This window comes from Aphelocoma coerulescens, chromosome 3 (assembly GCF_041296385.1).
Source record: "Aphelocoma coerulescens isolate FSJ_1873_10779 chromosome 3, UR_Acoe_1.0, whole genome shotgun sequence".
Lineage (NCBI taxonomy): Eukaryota > Metazoa > Chordata > Aves > Passeriformes > Corvidae > Aphelocoma > Aphelocoma coerulescens.
The window spans coordinates 70,130,282-70,153,842 of NC_091016.1; the positions used below are offsets into that span (position 1 = coordinate 70,130,282).

General features: G+C 38.5%; 1 protein-coding gene across 4 annotated transcripts in view; it reads left to right on the top strand.

Moving 5' to 3' along the window:
- ARHGAP18 (Rho GTPase activating protein 18) overlaps window positions 1–20,582 on the top strand; it is a 94,857-nt gene extending 74,275 nt beyond the window's left edge. For all 4 annotated transcript variants that reach the window (XM_069010794.1, XM_069010795.1, XM_069010796.1 and 1 more), the window contains 8 exons: window positions 528–605; window positions 3,365–3,524; window positions 6,178–6,260; window positions 7,524–7,730; window positions 8,510–8,656; window positions 14,204–14,328; window positions 15,482–15,543; window positions 18,203–20,582. In XM_069010794.1, coding sequence (XP_068866895.1) covers window positions 528–605; window positions 3,365–3,524; window positions 6,178–6,260; window positions 7,524–7,730; window positions 8,510–8,656; window positions 14,204–14,328; window positions 15,482–15,543; window positions 18,203–18,294 — 954 coding nt within the window. In that variant the 3' untranslated portion in view covers window positions 18,295–20,582. The remainder of the gene's footprint in view (window positions 1–527; window positions 606–3,364; window positions 3,525–6,177; window positions 6,261–7,523; window positions 7,731–8,509; window positions 8,657–14,203; window positions 14,329–15,481; window positions 15,544–18,202) is intronic.
- Window positions 20,583–23,561: the final 2,979 nt, after the last annotated feature.

Genomic DNA, 23,561 nt, shown 5'->3' on the forward strand with positions numbered 1-23,561 from the left:
AAATTTATCCATGCGAAGGGTTACAAACTTTTGAGTTTGTTAGGAGAATGTGAGAATTTGCAAATCAGGAACTTCTTTAAAGCCTAGAAGTTCTTAGTTCTCCTCTAGTAAAGTCCTAGAGTATTTATGAGAATGTTACCTTAATTATTTCGATTTGGACATTTTAACAAGGGTAGTAATTGGGATATAATTTTGAAGCCACAGTAATTTTTAAAAAGAATTCTTTGGTCTTCAGAAGAGGCTTGAAGGAGCTAAAAAGCATAGAGTTTTCTTTTTTAATAAACTAGACAAACTCTCCTTTAATAGTATTCATAAAAAAGGGTAAGAACCACATTAAAGCTTTCTTGTACAACAACTGTAATCCATTTGCAAACTGTGTTTGAGCCTCTGCTTGTTACATATCTGTGTGCACAGATGCATATGCACAGAGAGAGATACAAGCGTAAAGGCTCCAATATATCAGAACTGTCTGCCAGTAATTTTTAATTGGAATCTTTGTTCATGCCAATTTTGTTTGTGTTTGACAGCTGATTGCCCAGATAGAAGAGACAACTCTGGAAACAGAAGGACTTCTTAGAATACCAGGAGTTGCAACAAGAGTAAAGGTAAAACATTGCAAAGGTTATTAACATCCCCCAAAATATCTGTGGTTGCTGATTTTTTTTTGTCATACAAATATATTTTACCATCCCGTTGTTATGAAAATCTTCAAAAACAGAAAGCAAAATCTCTTTACAAAGAAAACTGAATTATATTAGCCAGAGAAATGATGTTTTCACCCAGTGTGGTTTTGGGGGGAAGACTGGAGTTCAAGTTTGAAGGAGAGTCAAATTTACATTTCAAATTCAGTTGTGCCAAAATCTCATTAATTCTTGGCGTGAGCTTTCCAGCCTTTTGCTTTTTCCCTGAACCAGCTTAATCATCTGAACAGTTCATACACAGTCTTTCCACCCCAGGAGGAAGCATTTCTCTGGCGCTGTGAGCCTTTTTTAATAGCTAGACTTAACCTGTGTTACAGGGCAAAGCAGGCAGCATGCTCTGAAGAACCTCTCACATTTATTTTTATGAACAGCAATATAACTGCTCGGCTCACTGAGCTCAATCTTGTTAGGCACGTCTGTGCACACCAACACTTCGCAGGGTGAGTGCCAATTACATGCAGACTCTTCCCCAGTATTTGCCTTAATGCAGGGAGCTAAATGCACAGTATGATTCATGCCAAGACTCAATGTGTTAAAAAGACGGTCTGAACTGGCCTTAAATTCTAAACAGAAAGGACCATTTAAGTGGATTCAGCTGTCCAAAGACGTCTGCCAGCCTCTGTTGTGTAGAACTTGGTCCAGCTGCTGGTTCATTAGAAACAACTAAAGAAGGGAGTATTATGGAAATTGGGTTTGTTTATTTACCAGTAACTAAGATACTAATTTTTTTTTTTCAGTTTTCCTCCGTTCTTTAATTTCCACTTCGCACTTTGCAAACTGGAGTGATTTCTTAGTGATTTTGTTTATTTGTTTGTTCTTTGATTTTATTAGCTTAATAAAATTTCCCAAGCAGTGGATCATTCACTATTCGACTTTCATTTATTTTTAACCTCTCTATTTGCAGGAACTACTTCTTTAAATTAAGCAACAGTTTTGTTAGCAAATATGTTATGTTCTTTTACTTGTTTGAATAGAAAAAATTTTAAGAAGCAAGAAATTTATCATACTAAAGGACTGGAGTTTTCCCTTAATTTTCTTAAACAGGGAAAAGCCAGTATTTTCCTCATTATACAGTTTTATAGAAAAACACAGAAAAATACTTTGCTATCATATTCTATTGATTTTAGAGTTATTATTAAAAGTGCATTGGATATACCCCGTAGTCAAAAACATTTACTTTAAAATGTAAGCATTGGAGCAATAGGACACACAGTTGAAATCTCTGCCTTTGCCTCTCATATAAAATGATTGTATCTATATGTTTAATACTGCATTTGCTGCAGTGATTTGGTCTGAATGTGGATGGAGAAGCTGATGAGCCTCAGAGGGAGAATTTTCATCTTTGTTTCTAAAGCTTGCTATTTTTGATGATCAGGAAATCATACCCACTTGACTTTAGACATCTGAGTTATGACCGCTGCACCTTTGAACTTCCAGTACAGTCAGTGGAGACAGAATATCTCTCTGGAGCACAGTTGAGAACACCCAACTTTTATATCAAACTAAGTGTCCACATTTTCTTTGGAAATAGATCCATTTTCCATTTAGACAAAGTTAAATTTAATGAGAAGGGTAACTTAAAAATGTATCTAATATCCTCTCTTTAATGTGCCCTTCTTGTCCAGACAAATAATTACAGCCATATTTTTCCACAGCACATACTTTACAAAACAAGCCAGTGTCTCTGTCCTCCTTTTCTGTCCAGAATAACTGAGCTAGAAGAAGGGAGGGACCTGTGAGAGGTGCCTCAGGGCCCCTGGCCCTATACTGAGGTTTCTTCTCACTCTGCCAGACTAGGAAATAAATGAAGTGGGTGTGAGATCAGGACTGATGCTTAGCAGTAGACTAAGAAGGATTTGGTCTTTGCAGCGCATTCTCATTTGTGCATCTGTGAAAGCTCAGTAGTAGCACTGCCATGGGAGCAGGGCCGGGATATGGTAATGTCTGCTGCCAACAGCATCCTGCCCTTTCCCAGCCCCAGAGTTATGACCTTCCACTGAGACTTTCAGAGCTCTTTACTCTGCTGCATAACCTCATGATTTGCTGGACAGTCCACTTCCACACAGGGCATGTTTGACACCCAGTGCTAGGTAAATCTACATGTGCCCAGCAACATGGAATTCCCTGTAGATGGCAAGACATTCAGCTGTTCAGTTACACAAATCATTCCCTGTGTTTTAAAAAGAGAACCAGCCTCACCTTAGTGTGTATTTTGATAAGAAGCTGTGTGTCAACACACATAATTGCCTTATTTGTTTATGAAAATGGCCATGTATGCATTACAGCAACACCCTTGGGTGGCAGTTTCAGAATTGCTCTGTTTATCAGGCAAGTCTTAATATTTGAGCAAAGGGAAAGTCGTGACCCTTATGTGCTTGAGTATGATATCTGTTTCTTATTGTATGTTCCATATGGCCCTGACTCAGGCCTGTGGGATTTCTTCCCATATGGTTTGACTGCTGCCTATTATTGTATGCTTGCTTGAAGTACTTCTGATCCTAAATTTATCTTTTTTGTAGCAAAAGATGAGCAGCAGCTGGAGTTAAGTGGTATTTCAGATATCCTTCCCCCCTTTCAAAGTGTGGAAAGTATTGCTGTGTGTATAATGTGTGACTTCCAGCAGCCAAGTATTACTGGTGCTCTCTGTATCCATTGCCTTTCAGGGCCTTTGCCAAGAACTGGAAGCAAAATTTTATGAAGGGACTTTCAACTGGGAAAATGTAAAGCAACATGATGCAGCAAGTCTTTTAAAACTCTTCATCCGCGAACTGCCTCAGCCACTCCTCACAGTAGAATATCTCAAAGCTTTCCAAGATGTGCAGAGTGAGTAGTGTCCTTTCTGTCTCTGCTGAAAGAATTGATACCCGTGCAGAGAAGTGCTGCTTAGCTGAGAAACAAATTGAATAACAACAGTATTAGTTCTTCTGAGAAGAGATGGGCGTAATTTTGCTAATGTACAAATAGCATCTTTCATGTAACAACTATTTTAATAGCTTACACATACTATGAAAGCACATTTTTACTTCCTAATGTTTCTGATAGTAGGAGGTATTCAAGGGTTATATGGAAAATGTATATGACAGTATTCAGTTTATAAATAGTGTTTGTTTCAAAAGAAAACCACAACAAAGATAAGCAGTTCTTCAGGAAATACAACAAATGATAATTTATACTGTTTAGGGTCTTCTATCTGTTTATAAGAGACGTTAGAGCAGAATAGTGAGTACTGCTGATCATCCGTGGTCCCTTGAGATCAGCAAGTTCTTGTGAAAATGTCCTCCTTGTTAACTGGTCACCAAGACAGCAAACTTACCCGCTGTAATTGGAAGAGCTTCGTGGTAATGAATCTGGAGTGAGAACCCACATACCTTAACTCCCCAGTCAACACAGGCCTGCAAGTTCTATTCCCCTTGTCTGCAGGCAGAGCAGTGGCTCCTTTCTAAGAGGGGCTTTCTCAGAATCTCAGAATATTCTGGTTTGGAAGGAACCCACAAGGATCATCAAGTCAACTTTTTGAATGGTCCATATGGGGATCAAACCACCAGCCTTGGCATTGCTAGCACCATGCTCCAACCAACTGAGCTAAACTCGGGGTCAGAGAGTTCCCCTGGACAGGCAGACTGACAAATATTCTTTAAAAGGGCAGGCTATGTCAAGTCTCCCAGCTGTGAGCTGCCTTTCAATGCCATTAGGTTGGCCGGTTGGCTGGAGTAGGGGGCTGGTGCTTTGGCCTGCTGCACAGTGTTGTTGATTTTGCAATACCGAGTGTCAAGTTAAAACTGGCCAGAACGCTTTCAGATGGTGCTGGCAGCAAACAGCTCCACAAGGTTGCTCCACTTACTGGATAGTGGTCGGAGCCAGGAGGGTTTCTGCTTGTGCTCCTGAGCTGTCTGAAGGCTTATGTGGTTTAACTTACCCAGAAATACTCAGGTGGCAGGATCCAAACCACTTTCTATATTGAACCAATGGATTTGCTTCAAAACAGACATAGCACTTCATAGCCTCCCATTGTTTAAATTGTCTGTTTTGTTGGTTGAGTGTAGTAAAATTAGGTGGTGGAGAAAAAGGACCATCTCTGTGTCAGTAATTAGTGTTTTTTATTATACTGTGACTAAGTAGTGGGGTTAGAATTAAATATTTAAACAACATAATTTGAACAATTTAATTTGTTAATTTAAGTAATGTAAGCAACTAAAATTCAGTTGTTACTTAGGCGAGCAGACAAAAACTCCTGATTTAAGTAATGATTTTAATTGTTTTGAAATTGTAGTTTTGCTTATTCTCCTAGGAAAAGATTGATTCTCATAGCTTTTTGAACGTTGTGACATACGGTGTTTTGAATTTAAGGCTTACTTTGAATGTCTGTCTTTCTAAAGCAGGTAGATACATTGCTCTCACTACTTGATGTTTTCAATGGCTATGTAATTTGCCACACATTTTTTCAAATCTTTAATTTTTAGTATGGTAGAAAGTAGTCATCAAGGTGTTTGTTTTTTTATTTCATCAATTAAGTTTTATTTTTATTTGGTGATGTCTCCCGAGTTGATTTGGATGAAATGTATTTGAAATAGCAATTCAGTTGGAATCTCAGCAGGATTCCCAGCATGAGAACAGCCCTGTTGAATTCTGACATAGTGTGATAAAACTATGTTGTGCAGGTACCTCCTTCCTTGCTTGTTTTATGTATGGCCTGTTTCATTAAGAATCTTCTGAGCAGACTTGCCAGGGCATGTCCTCTAAAGCATGCCAGGAGGAAGTTTATCGGAAGTGACACATGTGAGAGAGTTGGGGCTTTCTGCACTGCCAGAATGTAGGAGCTCTTCTAGGAGGTGGAGGAGTGTAGGGATGCACTCATGGTGCAGCTTGGATGAATGATGCACCTCTGAGCAATTGGTAAAAGGCAGAACCAATGTTACTTTTCTTTAATTATAGCTTGCCTCGTTTGGTACAGCACTCTCTGCTGTAGATGCCTGTTAAGCTTCTCTGCTCTTGGTTTTATCCCTGCTGGTTTGCCGTTGCAGCTGCTGCTGGTTATGTCGCTGGAGACCTGCCTTACTCAGTGACATGTGGTATTCATTCTGTGTGGGTGACTTGGGAGATCGTGCAACTGTGAAGGCAACCAGAGAAACTGTGAAAGTAGCATTGAATGTACCCTTTCTTATGTTAGGGCACAGGCTCAGGAAGGGAAGAACCGTTAGCTATTCCTTCTTGTAGCATTGCAAAATAAAGAAGAAATCACACGGCATCTAGAAGACATTGCCAGGAGACTGCTGAGTCACACACCAACTGAATCCTAAAAGAACATTTGGAAATGAGTATCAGAAAACCGGGATCTGCCAGTCCTTTGTCATACTATGATAATTAGCCATGTGTATGCATTCAGCGTTTTGCAAGAGGTTTCAACTTAGAAATCATGCTTTTTGAAGAGTACAAATAACAATTTCAAAATACTGAGGTCCCTGTGCTTTACTGGCAGATCTCCCAACAAGGAAACAGCAACTGCAAGCTTTGAATCTTTTGGTTATCCTTCTACCTGAAGCAAACAGAGACACCCTGAAGGTTAGAATTGTTAATACTATTTTCCTGCATAAGGATTTTCTGTGATTTTCTGTTTCTGTGAATCCACTGTAATGAATGCTGTTGTCTTTTTAACTTTCTTTTTTTTTTCAGTTCAAAGTTAATGCTGAAACTAGTGATTCTTTTTTTCCCCCCATATTTCACATAACTTTGGAAGAGAAAAAAAGAAACTTAGGGCACTAATTCCTCCCAAATTACTTTTAAGAATGTGCCTTGAAATTTTTCCAGGAGATTGCAATAGTAATCTCCCAGTGAGCAACCTTTTCTCTTAGAAGTTTTGTTCCCTTTTTTTTTGCAGCAGCCATTATTTCCAGTGCAAAAAGTAAACAGTGTTAGAATACAATGGATATGAGTTTCCTTTTATGAAGTGGGTTTAGCTCTTCATTTTTATTCCTCACTTTTCTCTGTGCTGTTTGTTTCTCCTCCCAATAAACTAGAAATTTACACTTCCTGTTGCTATTTGTAACATGTTACATGGATCCTTCTAATTTGTGCTTGTCTTCTTGTAGCAAAGCTATTAATGTTTTTTTCAGAATATGCTTACTGTTAAAACTGTTACAATCAAGAGTGAGTGCAGGATTTGTGTAGGATTCAGAACATCATCTATTACAGGCCGAAAATCCTACTAGGTCTTATTGTTCAAACAAGATTTTGTTGTTGGGTTTGTTTACTGTGTGGAGGCAGTCAAGAAGGCTCCTGAGTTGTGCTACAAATATCTGGAACTTAATTATTTGAAAATTGCCAGTTTCTAACTGGCTACCTGTCATTCACAATGCAGTGTTTTACTTGTGAATTGCTTACCTTACAGAATTAGCCACTCCATGTTCCCATAACCATGACAGCTGGCACTGTTGTGTTCTCTTTCAATTTAACAAATGCCAACAGTAATGTCCTCACAAGCATCTGTGGGATATTACTTATACACCTGCATAACAAAGGTTTTGAAAAAAAATCTTTCTGTGCAGGGCCTCAAAGTCACATGAATGCTTTTGAAAATATACCTAAAAAACCAACAAGATTGTTTTACTTCATTACTTGAAGGAAAAAAAACTTGCATTACCATTCTGTGAATAGATATATTCACACTTCTATTATTGATCGCTTTTTATGTGGTTTTATTAGGAATTAAGAGCTTTTTCCAAAAAATATACAACATAATGTTTCACTCATATGGTCATTTTCAACTCTGCACACGCTTCACTTTTCACATGCAGAGTTGAGCTGTATGTTCTGCTCTTATTTCAGGTACTGCTTGAATTCCTCCAAAGGGTAATTGATCACCGAGACAAAAATAAGATGACGTTAAAGAATGTTGCGATGGTGATGGCCCCAAACCTTTTCACATTTCATGGGTTTGGCTCAAAGACTATTGAACAAAGCGAGTTTGTTATGGCAGCTGGGACAGCAAATGTCATGCGCTTTATGATTCAGTACCAAAAACTTCTCTGGACAGTAAGTGTGTTTTTAAAGGGGGGGAGAGGATGAAAAATTTCACAGCAAGGTATCAGAACAGAGAAGTCACGTGAAGTCACATTCATGATTTAGAGAAGGATCAGACCAATCCAGCTGGGTTCTTGCTCATAGGTAACTCTTATGGGAGCAAAACAAAAATATTGCATCTGATGTTAAACTCTGGCGGTCAGAGTTTTAATATTGTATGTACTACACGTGAACTCAAAAATAAGTCCTTGGGGTTATTTGTGTTTGGTCTATCAGTATACATTGCTATGGGAAATTCTTTTTGGCTTAGAGATATTCGGAGGAAACACAGTGTTTGAACTCATTGCGATTTTGGGCCAAACTTAGTAGTAGATAAAACATGTTTTGATAAAACATGAAATTGTGTCATGGTCTTAAGCAAAGCTCTAGCTTAGACAAACTGGACAAGTTGGAGGTTTGTTGTCCGTCAGCAGCTTGAAACAATTTTGACCTTTGCTGCATGGGAGGAGAAGTAATTATCACCATTTTACACAATCAGTGTCAAGTGAATTTTTTTGGCTGAGTAAAAACGCTGAATGATTCCACTTCTCTTCCCCTGAGAGCTTACTGAATGGAGTATTGTATTACAAATGGAGTGGTTTTAAAATTGTTTCACAGTTTTACATTATTTGAATCTTTAGTTATTACTGGGAAGAAACACTATTTTTGAGTTCTACCTTATAACCTGGCCATTTACAAAATTTTGGTAAGAAAATTAGGTAGTTATTCATGCTTACTCTATATTTATCTAGATTCCGAAGTTTATTGTTAACCAAGTGAGAAAACAAAACACTGAAAACCAGAAGAAGGAGAAAAAGGACAAAGCTATGAAGAAACTTCTGAAAAAGATGGCATATGACCGGGAAAAGCATGAGAAACAGGAGAAGACTCCTAATGATGTAAGGAAACATACATCTGAAATGCTTTGTTAATAGGAGCGTAATTTTTAGTGAAAAAGTGGATATAGCAGGGGGGGATATTTATTTATTTATTTACTTACTTAACTGAGAATTTCAATAGATAGCAATTTAATGTGGATTTCACAGTTTATGGGTTACCGGCATGACACATTTAGAGGACTGTACTGGTTCTTTGTTTGTTTTCACAGATTTTTTGGAATATTTCTATTCTGAAAAATGACAGCCCACCGGTTGTTTCAACCTGGGCATTTGAAATAAATATACATTAGGTCAGTATCTGTGGAGAGAGCAAATGTTGTGACAAGACTCAGTATTACTAAACCCATGTTTAGATGTGTTGTTGCCCAGTGGAAGTCACGGCAGACCATGTGTTTACTTAAAAACTAAATATCTAGATTTCACTACTTCATATTTAAAAGTGTTTAGAAACAAATCTAGCATTTCATCTTTCTACAGGAGTTCCAAAACCACTGAACTCTTTATCCCAGTCTTTAACTAGAACATGCACAACCTGCCCAACCCGAGAAACCCCAAAGGATGAAACAAATGTGAAAAACTGATCAACTGCTTCTTATGTAGCTGTTGTCCAAGTGGCTACTGCTAGCTTACCCCAGTGTATATAATCCACAGTTCAGTATCTCTCCTTTAGGTAATTGACTTCTGCCAGACCCATCAGTGATGTCAAGGCATGTTTCAGCGTAACATTCTTACACATTCTTTGAAATACAAAAATCTTGTGGCAATTATAGTGTTAATTTTTCCTGTGGTTCAGAAAGATTTTAGTTGAGCTGTTCCCACTGACATCAAAACTTTAAAAATGCATTTTGTGAATGTTGAAATTGTTTATAATTTTTATAATTACATTTTTTGAGACTTTTTAGCCTATACAATATAGTACTTTAATTATAAAGCACTTTAAGTGCATTATTCCAAAGCTAGTTTAAACACACGAACAGGTAATACCAAATAAGTGTATTCGGATACCATAATGAAAACATATTAGATTTGGGTGGTATGAGAATCTCGAGTTTGGGTGATACGAAAATACCCCCTTGTGGGTTGGAGTCAGTGAAGATTCTGGTGAGGTAGAGTCATCTTGTGGTCGCTGGTAGAAATGCAGTGTTCTGAGCAGTCTGGTTTTCTTATCAAGTGTGTGTATGCCAGACTGTTACCAAAAAAAGGGTTGTCATATTTTTAGAAAGGCATTTTTAAAGCTTTTAAGCCAAAACAAATAGAATTTGCCAAATGAATATGCTCTATATCCACAATCTGCTGGAGACTTATATTTCAGTGTTCCTACCTCATTTTCTATGCAGTATTTGACACATACCTTAGTGTCCAAAATTAATTAATTCCCCAGGCCTTACACTCGTATCTGTGTATATGAAGGAATCTTGACACAGAATGACTTACATATGATTTTAAAATAAAGCTAATTAAACACTGCAATTTGTTTTTCTTGGTCTAATAAGAAAAGAATTCTTTGAATTCAATTGAGTTATGATGAGATGACACTTAATGCTGCCATCCTGTGTTCAACACAGAAATAACAGCAAATACACTGAAAGAAGTAAATGCTGTTTCAAGTTCAGATATTGGATTTTTTTTTTATAACTCAGTGCAAAGATATGTCTTTTTAATGCACTGGGGAATTAGGGCTGAGGTCTTTTAGAGTAAATTATGCCTTTTTAATCCACCAGGGAGCTAGAAGTGAAGCCTCATGTAATATTCTTACTCGAATGTAAATGTAAAGTTACTATTCAATAATTTTCTTTAAGCCCTAGAATTCTGTGCAGATTTTCCTCAAAATTAAATGGCACAATTTTTTGCAAATCCTTTATGCTTATTTCAAGCATTCAGTAATTTTGGGTGATTGAGAACATATTAATCTTAAAATCATATTCACAAATTGATAAGGATTCATTGTGAATGACAATTTTATACATTTTTCAAGTAAAAAAAGTCTCATTCTTTCAGGAAAATTTATTGTTTTGGGGTTTATTTCTCTCCAATTTTCAATTTATACTACTTTAATTTAAAAATGAGGTGACTTTTCCTGTACAGTTGCTGAACTACATTTCACTATTAGACGGCAAGTGAGGCACCCAGACTTGTGGTGAATTCCCACTCTCATGAAACCTGTTTGAAACTTTGGATTCCTAATTATCTTGTGGGATGCTGAATTAAAAGCTAAGGAAAATTTTCTGTTTTCTAACACTTGCTGTGGCACCCCACATGATTAAACATAGATGGACAGAGCCTGAGTCACTTCCATACTCTCCAGAAATAACTCCCTATCTGCATTCTTAAAGTAGCTCATTTGGGTAAAATTTCATCTTAGCTCTGATGAAGCCTCACTATCAATCACATTTACCCTTTTGAGACAGAGGTTAAAAAGCATTTACTGCAAACTTCAGGTGAGACCTCTGTACAGTGCTGAGAGTGGTTAATATTAGAGGGCTTGTGAGGGTTAATTGCTTTTTGGGATACCTATGGCCCCAAGTCAGTGTTAGGGATTAAGTCTTTATGTTGGTGTTGGGCTGAATAATGCTCTAGACAGGCAAAGAAAGATGCCCTCAGGACTGGAAATTTACCTACTGCCTTTAGCCAGATGTATACCATCTGTCATTGTACTCCTCTGTATGGTGCAATTGTTCCAAAAAAGGGAGCAGTCGCGTGATTGGCACAACGCAGTGCACTGGGCTGAGCTACTGCAGGTTAGAAAAACCATTGTATCCCATGGCCCTTCTGTTTGTATGATCTGTTTGAATTTACACAGAGTAACCTTTCTGAATCCTGCTGAATCTCTCACTCACTGCAGTGCCAGATTACTTACTAAAAAAAATTGCTACCTGCTAAATCATTTCTCTGTGTCTGGTTTTCCATTTTTTTGTCCCAAACTAGGTGCAGTATTTTGCAGCCCAAAGAGAACAACTGCTTTGCATTTCTTTCAGATTTTGGTTCCATGTAGCAAGAACCTTTCAAAAATCAATTTTGTTCTTCATAATGTTCATGCCCAATACCTGCTTGGCATGTTTTGCACCTTTAATAAATATATATAATATTTCATCATTAGTGAAAATATTGCATAGTCACTTACATTTCTCTCTGCACCTAGACTGAAAAATATTTAAGCGTGTCATGAAAAATGGAAGAGAAGAAACTGGGAGAGACCCACCCCAGATCCTATAGCCAGGCAGATGCTCTTCTTTGTGATATGTAGATGCAAGTCTCTCTGAAAAGGAAGGGTTTGAAAGAAGATTAGTACCTCACAGGTGACTGCTGTGCCTGCTGCAGACTAAATGTTGTAGTCCAATGTATTTTCCATCAAGTAAGGATATACTGTCTTCAGTTTTTTTTAAGAGTGCAAGTACCTAATTCAGCCAGGGGTTGCAGTGCTTTAAATCTGACCTGAGAGGGCCTGTGAGGCAGGAGAGGGAACTCACAAGCTGAATAGCGTAGGTGACCCACTCTTCAGTGCGTTGTCAATTCTCTCATAGGTTCATGGCTTAATATGTTGTGATATGGAGCCCCTAATTTGGGTGTTTTGGGTGTCGTGCAGATAATGTCAGCATTGGTCCTTCCGTCATTCAGCTCTTAGAGGCTTTAGGCCACATTTTCTTTCCCACCAACTTGCACGGTGTATGGGCTAGGGGATGCTCAGGTTCTGTTCTCTCTATAGTTTGGCAGCATGAACATATTGTGCAGTTGAGCATGATTTCTCCCGGAAATGCAGGTGGTAAAAGTGGCAAAATGCATTAATTAGCTGAGCTAATAATGATTCTCAGTGAATAAACAAAGTAATTATTCTGTTTGATCTGTGACCGTGATGTTACAGCTCTGTGGACATTTCTTGTTCTTTCTCTCAGATACTCAAAGCAGACTGCTTTTTAAATAATTTATCATATGCCTGCTGTATAGCAAAAAAAAAAAGTTATTCAGCTGAAAGTTGGAGAAACTCCACTAAAATCAACTGAGACAAAAAAATAAAGAACTGTATACAAAAATGAAAGCTAGTTTAAATTTACCATGCTGAATTTGATGGAAGACCAGTTAGGGACATCTAAAAATAATCATTTCATCCATAAAAATTTCATTTCTTTTTGCCAGGATCCCAAAAGTTTGGAAAGCGGCAAAAATTTTTAAGCAGGATTTACTACCTAGCAGATGGCTACAGACACTGTTTCCGTAGGTGGAGGCCGTAAAGAACAGATCTGACAAATTTAGAGATAGATCTAGGGAAAATCTCATAGAGATCTCTTGCAAACTTACAAATCTTTGATTCCACAATTACTACACAGCAAATTCTCAATATGACGGTTGTTACTGCTTTGGACAGAAGTATTTATGATGTCTAGTATTTTTAAATCGATAAATAATAAGACTGGACACAAAAGGATTGTTTGGTTAAAATTGCTCACCATAACTCATCATTTGTACAGTAATGAGCCTTCAGCTTTCTCAGGAAGCTGTTCTTCTGATTCTGCTCATGTTTGTACCTGTTCTATACTCATTTAACTCTGATGGTTTCAGAGAAGCTGTTCTAGATTCACAGGTGCCCAGATTTATTCATTGATTGTGGAAGAAAAATATTCAGCCTTGCAATTGGCTAAATGGAGGGATGTGAGGTGGGAAAGAAGAGAATTAACTGTCATAATCAACCTCGAGTACAGAGACTCTTACTTTCCTTTCCTATCAAAATGAGTACATTTGGGTAAAGGATAATGTAATAGGAATAGAAAAATCTCCAGGAACAGAAATTAGGACCTTATTCACGAATAAATTATGCCTTTGTAACTTCAAATGTCATGTACCTCCAAGTTGGACAGAAAAGCTGTTCTTGGAGCCCTCCTATTCTGTAGCTAATATGATTAATATTCATCATCAAGGACTTGTGGGTTGAAATAAAATACAAATCCATTACATAGTCAGACCTGCAGGTTGGCTAGCTGAATATATTCTGAACAAGAAATAGGGAGAAAAACCTGGAGTAGCAAATATCTGCTTTTAAAAAAATGAAATTTACAAAGAGGAAAGAAGAATCCTTTAAAGTAGAATGATCTATGAGTACTTCTTGTTTTCTTTTTTTTTTTTTTGGCAGGAAGTTCAGATTCAATGAAACTGGACAGGTTTCTTCCAGAAGTTTTAGTGGAGGGTCGGTGCAGGGGCATTGCCTGGTTTTCACGCCTGTAGCAAGACTTTTCCATATCAGTGTCACATGCTTCTCATAATACCAAAGTGTGTTCTTAATATAGCATATTTGTTATTTTTATTCTTAACATCTTTGAAAAATAATTAAACACTACTGTTCTTTTGTTCTGAAGTTCTCCCTGTTGTTATAAAGAGCTTTGAAGGTCGGATGTAATTAACTGAACTGCTGTGTAGTTACCATGTGTTTGTAGTGAAGTGTAGTAGATAGTGAAGTACAGAGCACTGTACTTACTTACTTATTCCATACTGTATTTTGAGAAGCTCATCAAAGCCAGCTGCTAGCAGCTTTGTTCCAACACTCTTATTGCTTTGCAGACTGATGTTCCTCAGGGAGTGATACGGGTGCAAGCGCCTCATCTTTCCAAAGTTTCCATGGCAATACAGCTGACAGAAGAACTGAAAGCCAGTGATATAGTAGCCAGGTTTCTCAGCCAGAAAAGGTATAAACATGTCTTTGTTTTGTTATCATGTCGGGAGAAGTGTCTCTTTATTTATTATAGCAAGAAAATTTTTAAAATACTCAAAGTTCAGGTCAGTTCATGAACTTTTGGGCTGAATTTAGCCATCAAAATACTCACTTGAGGAATTAATGCTTTTAAATGTCATTGAAGCTCAGGAAGCCTTCAGGAATACATGAGTGCTGTTAGTAAAAAATTAATTGCTATTTAATCTGATGGGTCAGGAACAGTTTTGTCATTTTCTGGGGACAGGTCAGAAGGGAACTCCAAGAAAACAGAGGAATGAGGAAAGAAGAAAGAAAATCCTGTTTAAAATAATGCATTTAAATATAGCAGCCTAATAGGCATTGGAATATAATGATGTGCAAATGTCATGCACATGAAATGATTTTAAAGGAAAGCAATATTTTAAATTATTCAAATCCATTCAGAAAGGGAGAAATTTTAAATCAATCCTTTGGAAAAAAAAATAAAATTAACACACTTGTTCATCATATATAACTATTCAGCTAAAGCAATAATATGTTATATTAGTTGACATTAAGAAAATGCTTTTTCCTAAATGCTGTTTTTAGGGATTTACACCATTGTCAGAAAGTTATTTTCTGGCTGGGCTTTAGCATACATTATTACAATTAAGCAGTGAGAATAATAGAATCCCTTTGTAATATAGGGACTTTATTCTTCCACTGTCTGTTTTTTACTTCTTTTAGTTGCAGTACAATTAAATCCAGCAAGAATGTGGTTTCTGCCACCCAACCATAATGCTTTTTCTGAAATATGGAATATTTGAGGGAAATACTTACTTTTGCAGAAGCAGTAAAAGAAAAATCAGAGGGTAAATATCAAGCTACTTGCTAATAACAATGAAATTCTTTTCTAACACCTGCAGTTTCCTCACATGTCTCTTATTTTACCTTTTCTGTAGTGTATTGCTCACATGCAGGACTGTTCATTTGCACTAGCATGCAAGGGTATTCTTGTTCACTGACTGTACCAGCAAGCATACACACAAAGGATTTGTGATGGGTTCAGTTCTTATCTTAATTAGCATAACTTCTCCCAAACATGTCTAGGTGACTGACCCACAAGCTCCTTCGTAATATCATCATTCATTGTGTTCTGTTCCCTACAGTGGAAATGTCCAAACACTCAAGAAAGAAGAGGTCTTTCTTTATGAAATAGGAGGAAATATTGGTAAGAATGGCTTCTGAACAACTTCTTTTGCTAGAATAGGATTCCTTGGCACATTGTCCATGGGTTTCACTGTGATTGCATTTTTATTCATGTCCCTAGTTCTCCCTGACACTAAGGCAGACAGTTAACCTTGTGGAGAAGGCAGCAGAGATGTTGGTGTGATTATTACATTAGTAGTATCTTATTATCTGTCCCAGAGGAAGTTGGCAGCTGTAACAGATGTTCCTGATATGTATGTACAGTGAATAAGCATGGAAAGTTTGGATACAAAGGTGCTTGAAGTTAATCTTATTCACCTCTTTGTACTGAGGCATAACAGGTGAACTTACAGTCCTTCATGTTCTGCGTTTGTGTGTCAGTTGCAGGTTCCTTTGGGGGGAAGAAAATGCTCAGCTAGAAAATGACCATGTGATAAAATTTTCCAACAGTTAGTCTTTCCTGCCCTGCCTATTCCAGACCCTTTTAATTTAAAGGAAATAACAGCAGATCAGCAAAGCTAATGCCAAGGATAATTTTGAACACAGTTCTAAAATTTTCTTTCATGAATACTCATGAAAGAGTATTTTTGCATTAGGAATCAGTTTCTAATCACAGTATTTTTCATATGCTCAAGAAAACAAAAAGAGAACTAGAAAGCAGTCGTAGATTGGACTTACATTTATTTTTTCCTTAACTGTGACCTGTTAAACTTATTTATAGTTATAAAATTAAATGCAGTACTTCTGTCCTCTGCAAGTTTAAATTCTGTATGTAAATTGCTAGTTCTACCATTTTTATTTTTTACCTAATGACTATTGTAAATCAATTTTTTTGCATGTGTGTCTAAACCAAATGACTTAATTAAAAATAGCACTTCCCTATGTTTTCTGCAACAGATATGTTTTAGTACTTTTACTAAATCTGATGGCAAAAAAAACATAGAAGTTACCAAGATAGCTGGATGCCAGATGAATGTATTATATGTTCTCTTGCATATCTAGTATGTACATGCATTTCCTATGTCTGTTAAGGCAGGTTGCAATTCCAGATGTAAGACTTTTTTAAAGGAGAGGAATATCTTGTTTATTCTACAGAGGTGTAATAATGCAGGAAAAATTGTTTTGTAACAGAATTCCAGTGAAACTGGAACAACTTACTGTTACTTTGAGCATGTGACAGAATTTGCATTTCCCTTGGAGAAAGCGCACAGGTAGTTGCAGATTTGTTTTGTTTTGTTATGACGTAAGTTAGAAAGCTTAGGTGTTTTCTCTGTCAGAATGATTTACTTCCAGAGAATTTCAACTTTAATCAGTCCTTACTAGTCCTTATTAATACTCTCAGTTAAGGTAAGAGAAGCTCCCTGCCTTTAACCTGATGCAGAGTTTTAAGTAAACCAGATAGCCTGACCTTTGCCATCTGTCTCTCTGCCCAATAGGCTTGAGTCATGTAGAGGGAACCTAAAACAAGAAGACTTGAGGGGCTCATGATAGAAGACTCATATCCTTACACTTATGCTCGTAATTGTAACAAGCACTATGCTGTGATCCTGTCCCCCAGCAGGTGTAGCTGCTGAATGTCTCCAGACATTGCTTGAGTAGTCAATACACTGTGGGACTTCAGGGCACTGAATGGGACTTCTGCCACTGCTTTGTCACCAGGACTGGCTGGACAGGGACATTGCAAAGCACTGTCCCCATGCTCTCACTGCCTGAACACGCTGCACTGTAGGGAGGAGAGGGGTTCAGCAACATGGGCAGTTCTGGTCACAGAGGATTAAAATCTCTAGGATTAAAATTCTAGAGAGAGCAGATGGAGGCTGTGCCTGCTTGAGCACGGAGTGTTGCCTTCTTGCCTGCTCTGTGCAGGGAGTTCAAAGAGCTGTCAGACAAACTCAGCTGCAGCATTCCACCTGTGCTTGCCTCCCGTGTCAGGAGTGCAAGTACTGAAAGCATCTGTCTGGCACGAGCCATGCACCCCATCCACCTGCACAGCAGAGTAGAGGAGGGGCTGTGATGTAGAGCTGCAAATGCATGAGATAATGCTTTGCCTGCAGGGGAGTGGGAAGAATGTGCAGATCTTGATAGATCAGCATATGCTATTCTCATCATAGCTACTAGACATAAGTTAATTGCCTGTAGTGCACCAAGAATGGTGTACTACTTTCTCCTCCTAGGACAGCAACTATTACAAGCGCAGAACAGCTGACTTAAGAGGAGCAGGATAAGGAGTAACAGCTTCTTAGCAAGGAAAAACCTTGCACAAACTTAGCATTTAAAAAGGGGGAAATAACCTGAAATTTTAATTAATATGCAAATGTGGACATCGTTTTTGGATATAATCATGAGAAGACCAGGACATTGCTCCTTTTTTACTAAACTCTTGCAGAGGCGAACTCCCATCTGCATGGCCTGTGTAAAGAATCTGACCTAGAATGAAGGGGCTACCTAGAGGTAGAACAGCCCCTCCTCTTCTTCCTTCTTCCTCTTGTCCCCTTCCTCCCTAAAGCAGATGGGAAGGGTAAGAGCGCCTCCAACTTTTCTGTGTGTTGTCCTTTGTTAAACACCACATAGAGACCTTGAAAATGTAAAACAGTAAACAGTAAAAACAGTAACAGGAACTTTGAAAGTTGTTTCCTTTCTCTTTTGTTATTGGTGTAACCACATGTCTTTTCTGTTCCTAGGAGAACGCTGCCTGGATGATGATACCTACATGAAGGACCTATACCAGCTCAACCCAAATGCTGAGTGGGTTATAAAACCTAAGCAGAGCTAAACTCACAACTAATAGCAAAACCTCCAACCTGTGGACTTATGTTGTAAGGCTGAATGTTTCAAAGGGATAGGGCGTCCTTTCAACATTCAACCATTATGCATGTTAATAGAACTTTATCCAGTTAAAAAAAAAAAAAAGGTGATGGTGATCCAACAGTTATAACCAGTAAACTTTCAGTTTTACTTGCAGCAAAATTTTGGAGACAGTGCAGTTTTCCCACTCGAAATGAGCATAAGTACCTTATGTATTTTATATGTAAGTACCTTAAATGTTTTAATGGCACTAATCTACCTCCCATCTGGTAGGTTTTGTTTAAGAAGAATTTATTTTCAAACAGGTGTTTAACCTCTTTATATTAGAGATCTACAATCTGTTTGTTACCTTTTTGTGTTCATATAGATCTTTCAAATGCTAGTACAATAGAGAACCAAATCCCGATCAGCACTTCTGAATGGTACAGTATTAAAAATACCTAAACCAGTCATATGAATTTCCCAAATAAGTGTGAATTTCACAGGAAAAAACTGCAATGCAATGTATTTTGTCTTTGGAAGTCCTAATTTAAAGTTTGATGAAAACTATTTAAAAGCAACTGTGAAAATGCTTTCTATGCAGCTTTTTTGCTAGATCTTTTAAGTATTTTTTTTTCTTACTCCAATTGATTGTACTCTTGAGATTATTTAAAAAAAAAAAGGAAAGAAAAAGCAAAGAAAGGATCACGTGACAAGGTGAGTCTTTAAAGCTCACTACTCTTGGCATTGTCGTTTCTGGCATATTGTCATGCACTAGAAAAACCTTTTAGGTTTTTCAGTAGTGATATGCAGCCATGTTACATACACTGATTTCAGGTTTTTTGGACATCTGATATATTGAGTTTTGTGAACTGCCAAAACTTTTCAATTACTAGCACACAATAAAACTTTCAGGAAGAATAAAATAACCATGGAAGGAAACTGTAGTCTAAATTTCATAGGTAGCAAACCACTAAACCTTTGACTCAAAACCAGTGTAAGGGTCTACTGTGGATATTACCTACCATCAGTTTTGTATCTTGGTCTATCCTGGACGAGGCTAGAAATCAAGTTCTGATTTTCATGATGCTGATAGATGCTGTCTAAACCACTTCAAAAATTAATAGTCCAACAGAGAACTATTGCAAATCCATCCCTTTGCTGGGAAGGACTGAAAGCTCCCTGTGGAATTCACTGATAATGAATTATAGACTGATGAGGCTTGTTGCAACACAAAGACCTTGGCCTGGAGCTCCAGAGCCCCAGTCCCACAGCAACACTTTGGGCTCCCTAGCTTGTGTACCACTTTACAATTTATTTGTAAACTAGCTCAGCTGTGCTCAAGTGCTTACACTTGCGTGCTGACTACCTGAAGTAGTAACTACTGTGAAATTGTATTCTTGGAATGAAATACTTTCTTTCAATGCACACAAAGAATTATATTGACCTCACAGGGAATATTATACATACAATCAAGGACTGAATGACTTTTTTTTAAGTGATCAAAGCTGATTAAAGGAATAAAGGACCTTTCTGCTGAGCTTTGGATATGGGCCCTGACTGTGTTGACAAAGTAACCACTGGAACACTCCCTTTTATATACAAGCAGTGAAACAGAACCCTGAAAGGTCATAGAAAAATTAGACAGCTGCTGATTAGTTATCCACAGCATATGAACAATTTTGGGGCCACGTGTATTTATTATTTCTTAAAGTCGAAGGTTGTCTTCATATGAAGAGGAAGCACTGCACTGGATGGTTCTGAAAAGCAGGATGAGTAAAGGAGGAAATTTTTCTAATGTGACTATACTGCCCTCAATGCTCCATCTGGTTGGGTATCCCCATATGGTATAGCACTGTGCCACTGCGGGCAAATCCTCTAAGACAAATCACTTTTGTCTGTAGAACAAACCACACTCCCTGTTCTTCAAATGTAAGGAAGAGTAGCAAAACAGTATAATGCTTAGGTAAATGTTTGTGAGCCTAATGTAATAAATATAAGGGTTTTGGTTTTTTTTGACATGTAAAACAAAAATTATGTGTGTTTTCATAATACATTATAGTTCTGTAAAAGATTACTTGTTACTGGAACTCTAGGTGTTATTTTAATCAGGAGCAAAGTGTAGATGATAGGAACAGCTGTTCCTAACAGTTTTGGTATAAAATTGCAACCAACCTGTGGTTATGATCTCTTAAATAACTTTGTTTTTGGTTTAGTGCCATTATTTTTTTTTTAATTTAAAAAAGTTCTTTTATAATTAAATGTTGTTTTTTCTGACTTCTTTTCTCATTCGAATTCTTATGTTTGTGCATAAAACATACCCTAACGACACTAAGCTATGATTATTTCAAAATTTCATGTTTTACATCTTTGTAGAGAGCTTGTAGTTTTGTGTATGACAAGAGACATTGATAAGTTAAAGTCTTGCAAAATGAATGCCTGCTGGAAAAGGAAATAACTGGCTAGAAGTTTAGAACTTTGCTGCAGTTACAAAACACCTTTGCTAAATCTGTAATATAGGAATTACTGGGTACATGCAAAGGAACAGGAGACTTCTCAGCGCTGATTGAAAATACTGGCTCTTAATTCCTCATAATTAAGTAATTAAATTAGGGCACAAGTGGGAAGTCCAAAACGAATTCAGGTAAGCTGATAAGAATATTTTATAATTAAAAAGACAATGCTGCATTAGTTGATTGTTTGGGGTAATTTGGCAGGCCACCATTATTTGAGTGATGACTTGGGAAACACATATGCAAGGGTTCCTTCATGCAGCTGACAGATTAATGATTTGCAACGCTAAGTGTGCAACCCTGTGCAGACAGAGCAGCAGGGTCTGGGGAGAGGGAGGCATGGGGAAGAAGGTGATGGTCCCTCTTACCACTACCTGGATGTTGTAGAGCATGTAAGGATGGTTTTGTGCTCAAAAATCCTCTGGTATATATTGGCGGAGGGAGGGGAAACGTCCACAGTGCTCGTATGGGGGGTATGCACCTTCTCACACTGGCTGTTCTTCAAAGACTGCAGAGTTTGCACTCATTTTCCATAGCCTCCTGTTCTTCCCCACCTTGTGTGAAGCACGTGCACCATGCCTGGATATCCATGGGTGCTGGGAGAAAAGGTCTCATCCCAACTGCCTGCCCCCTGTGTGAGCAGCAGCAAGGCACGTTTATCTCACATTGCAAGTCAACAAGCAGCATCTGTGAGCGTTCCACTGGGGTTTCAAGAAGACAGTAGGGAGCAGGAAGATGAATGGGTCTGGATGTGTTGGAAATACTGGCTGAATTTCTGTCAGCCCTTTCACTAAGCAGTGGCATGACTGAGATGAATTCAAGGATAAGGAGATGCACTTTTTGGCAGTGAGCCAGCCAGCAAAGAAGGAAACATTTGAGAAAGGCCTGCTTGAAACTTTTTCCAGCCCATTATTTCTTTGTCAGACATTCTTAAAAGCAATGTAACTGTCCAATAAAACACACTCTTTTCCTAAGTATTGAGTTAAATTGCAGCAGCAAGCTAACTCGGCGAAAGATTGCTAAAGAGATTTCCTCAGCATCACACTTTAATGCATCTTAGGATTAGTTCTCTGTTGTGCTTCTATCTTTAAAAGGTTGCAGCCATTCAAAAAGTATAAAATGTGTATGTGCTAATCTTACAGCAATATTTATAATAATATTTTTTATGTAGAGCAATGTTTTAAAGATATTCATACCACTGTTTGTGTTTGCACACAGACCACATCTGAGGGAGGTAAGTACCTATCATCCCCATTTAACAGATGGGAAGAGTGTTCATAAATGGCTGGCTTGTGGCTAGAAGGGGTGAAATCAATCTGATTTATAGAAACCAAATATGATCCTCCAAAAATTGCTTTAAAAATCTGCTATATTGCCAGTAACAGCAGTATAGCAATCACGAATATGTCTTCAGGGGATTCTTTTAATAAATACAATGCTGTAATTTTTAGCCTGATTTCCAAAGGAAATTTATCTGGGGTAATCTTGCTACCTTGTGTGTGTCTTCCCCTAATTACTTTTGAGTCTGTTGGCAGACTTCAGTAATTTTTGGCAAATGCAGTGGGAGGGAAGGCATGTGTCAAAAAATAATTAAGCTTCTATGGGCTTCATAAAGCTAGGTAGTAGGAGTCCTCGGTTGAATGGGGAGATGACAGCATAAGCTCCACTTTCATTTAGGCACCAGAACAGAAGCGTGAAAGAAACCATACACATGCTCTGGCCATGGAGGAAGGCTGTGCTTGGAGCTCACAGCCAGCCAGTGGGATTTGGCATCAGGCCTTTGGAGGCCTGAGAAAGCACTTGCTTGTGTTGCTGCCTGCTTTCTGAATCTTCTTTGTTGACATGATGTGTGTGATTGTTGCTGAAGCTGCAGTTGTTCTCCTGGGCTGGCTTTTGGGGTGCAGCCTCTCTGCAGCTTCTGGTTCGTACAACTCATGCCCATACCCTCCCTGTGGACTGAACACCTTTCCATCCTGAGCCGTACCCACAGCTGAAGGCATTGGTGCAGGTGAGGAGGTGGGTAGAAGTATCTCTCCTCACTCTGTTTGTCGGGCTGTTGGGAATTACCTTCATAATCAGATCTAAAACTGGGTGGTATCAAAGGACTGCCTTCACTTGCAGGTTTTAAACCATCGTGGGAATACAAATTGCCATTCATGAATCATATGGGAATGGTGGTGGCTCAAAAGCCCTACAGGTATTATTATTACTTGACAGTCCATTTTGGGATGACTGAAAGGATCCTTCCTTCTCCCTATGGCACGGTAAAACCAATAGCTAATGCTCATTTGCATTGAGAGTATCTGTATTTTACCTATCGAATGAGCTTTGCCCTCTGTAATGCGGCTACTGCTGAAAACAAATTGTCTCGGTTCCCGTGAGCACTTTGCTCGCATGCTGTGTCTCTAGATCAGCTCCTGCAGGGCAGTCAGTTCTGTGCTTCTTTCCAGTGGGACTCCCTGTGCCTTCCGAGCGGTGACACCGCCACCTGGTTATCCACACACGGGGATGTGCGTTTGCCGTCCGCCGTCATTCACCGCCTGCCCGGGACAAGCGGAGGGGCAGTCCTACAGCACTCGCTTCTCTATTCCGTGTCCAAGGGCCGCCTCGGGGGCAGAAGTCCCTGGAGGCTGCCGCGGGAGGCCGTAGCTCGGTGTCCTGGCCCGGCCCCGCCGCGCTTTACCCGTGTCTTCCCTCCCGGGGCGGGGGCGGCGGCAGGTGGCGGTGCGGGGCCGCGCTCCGC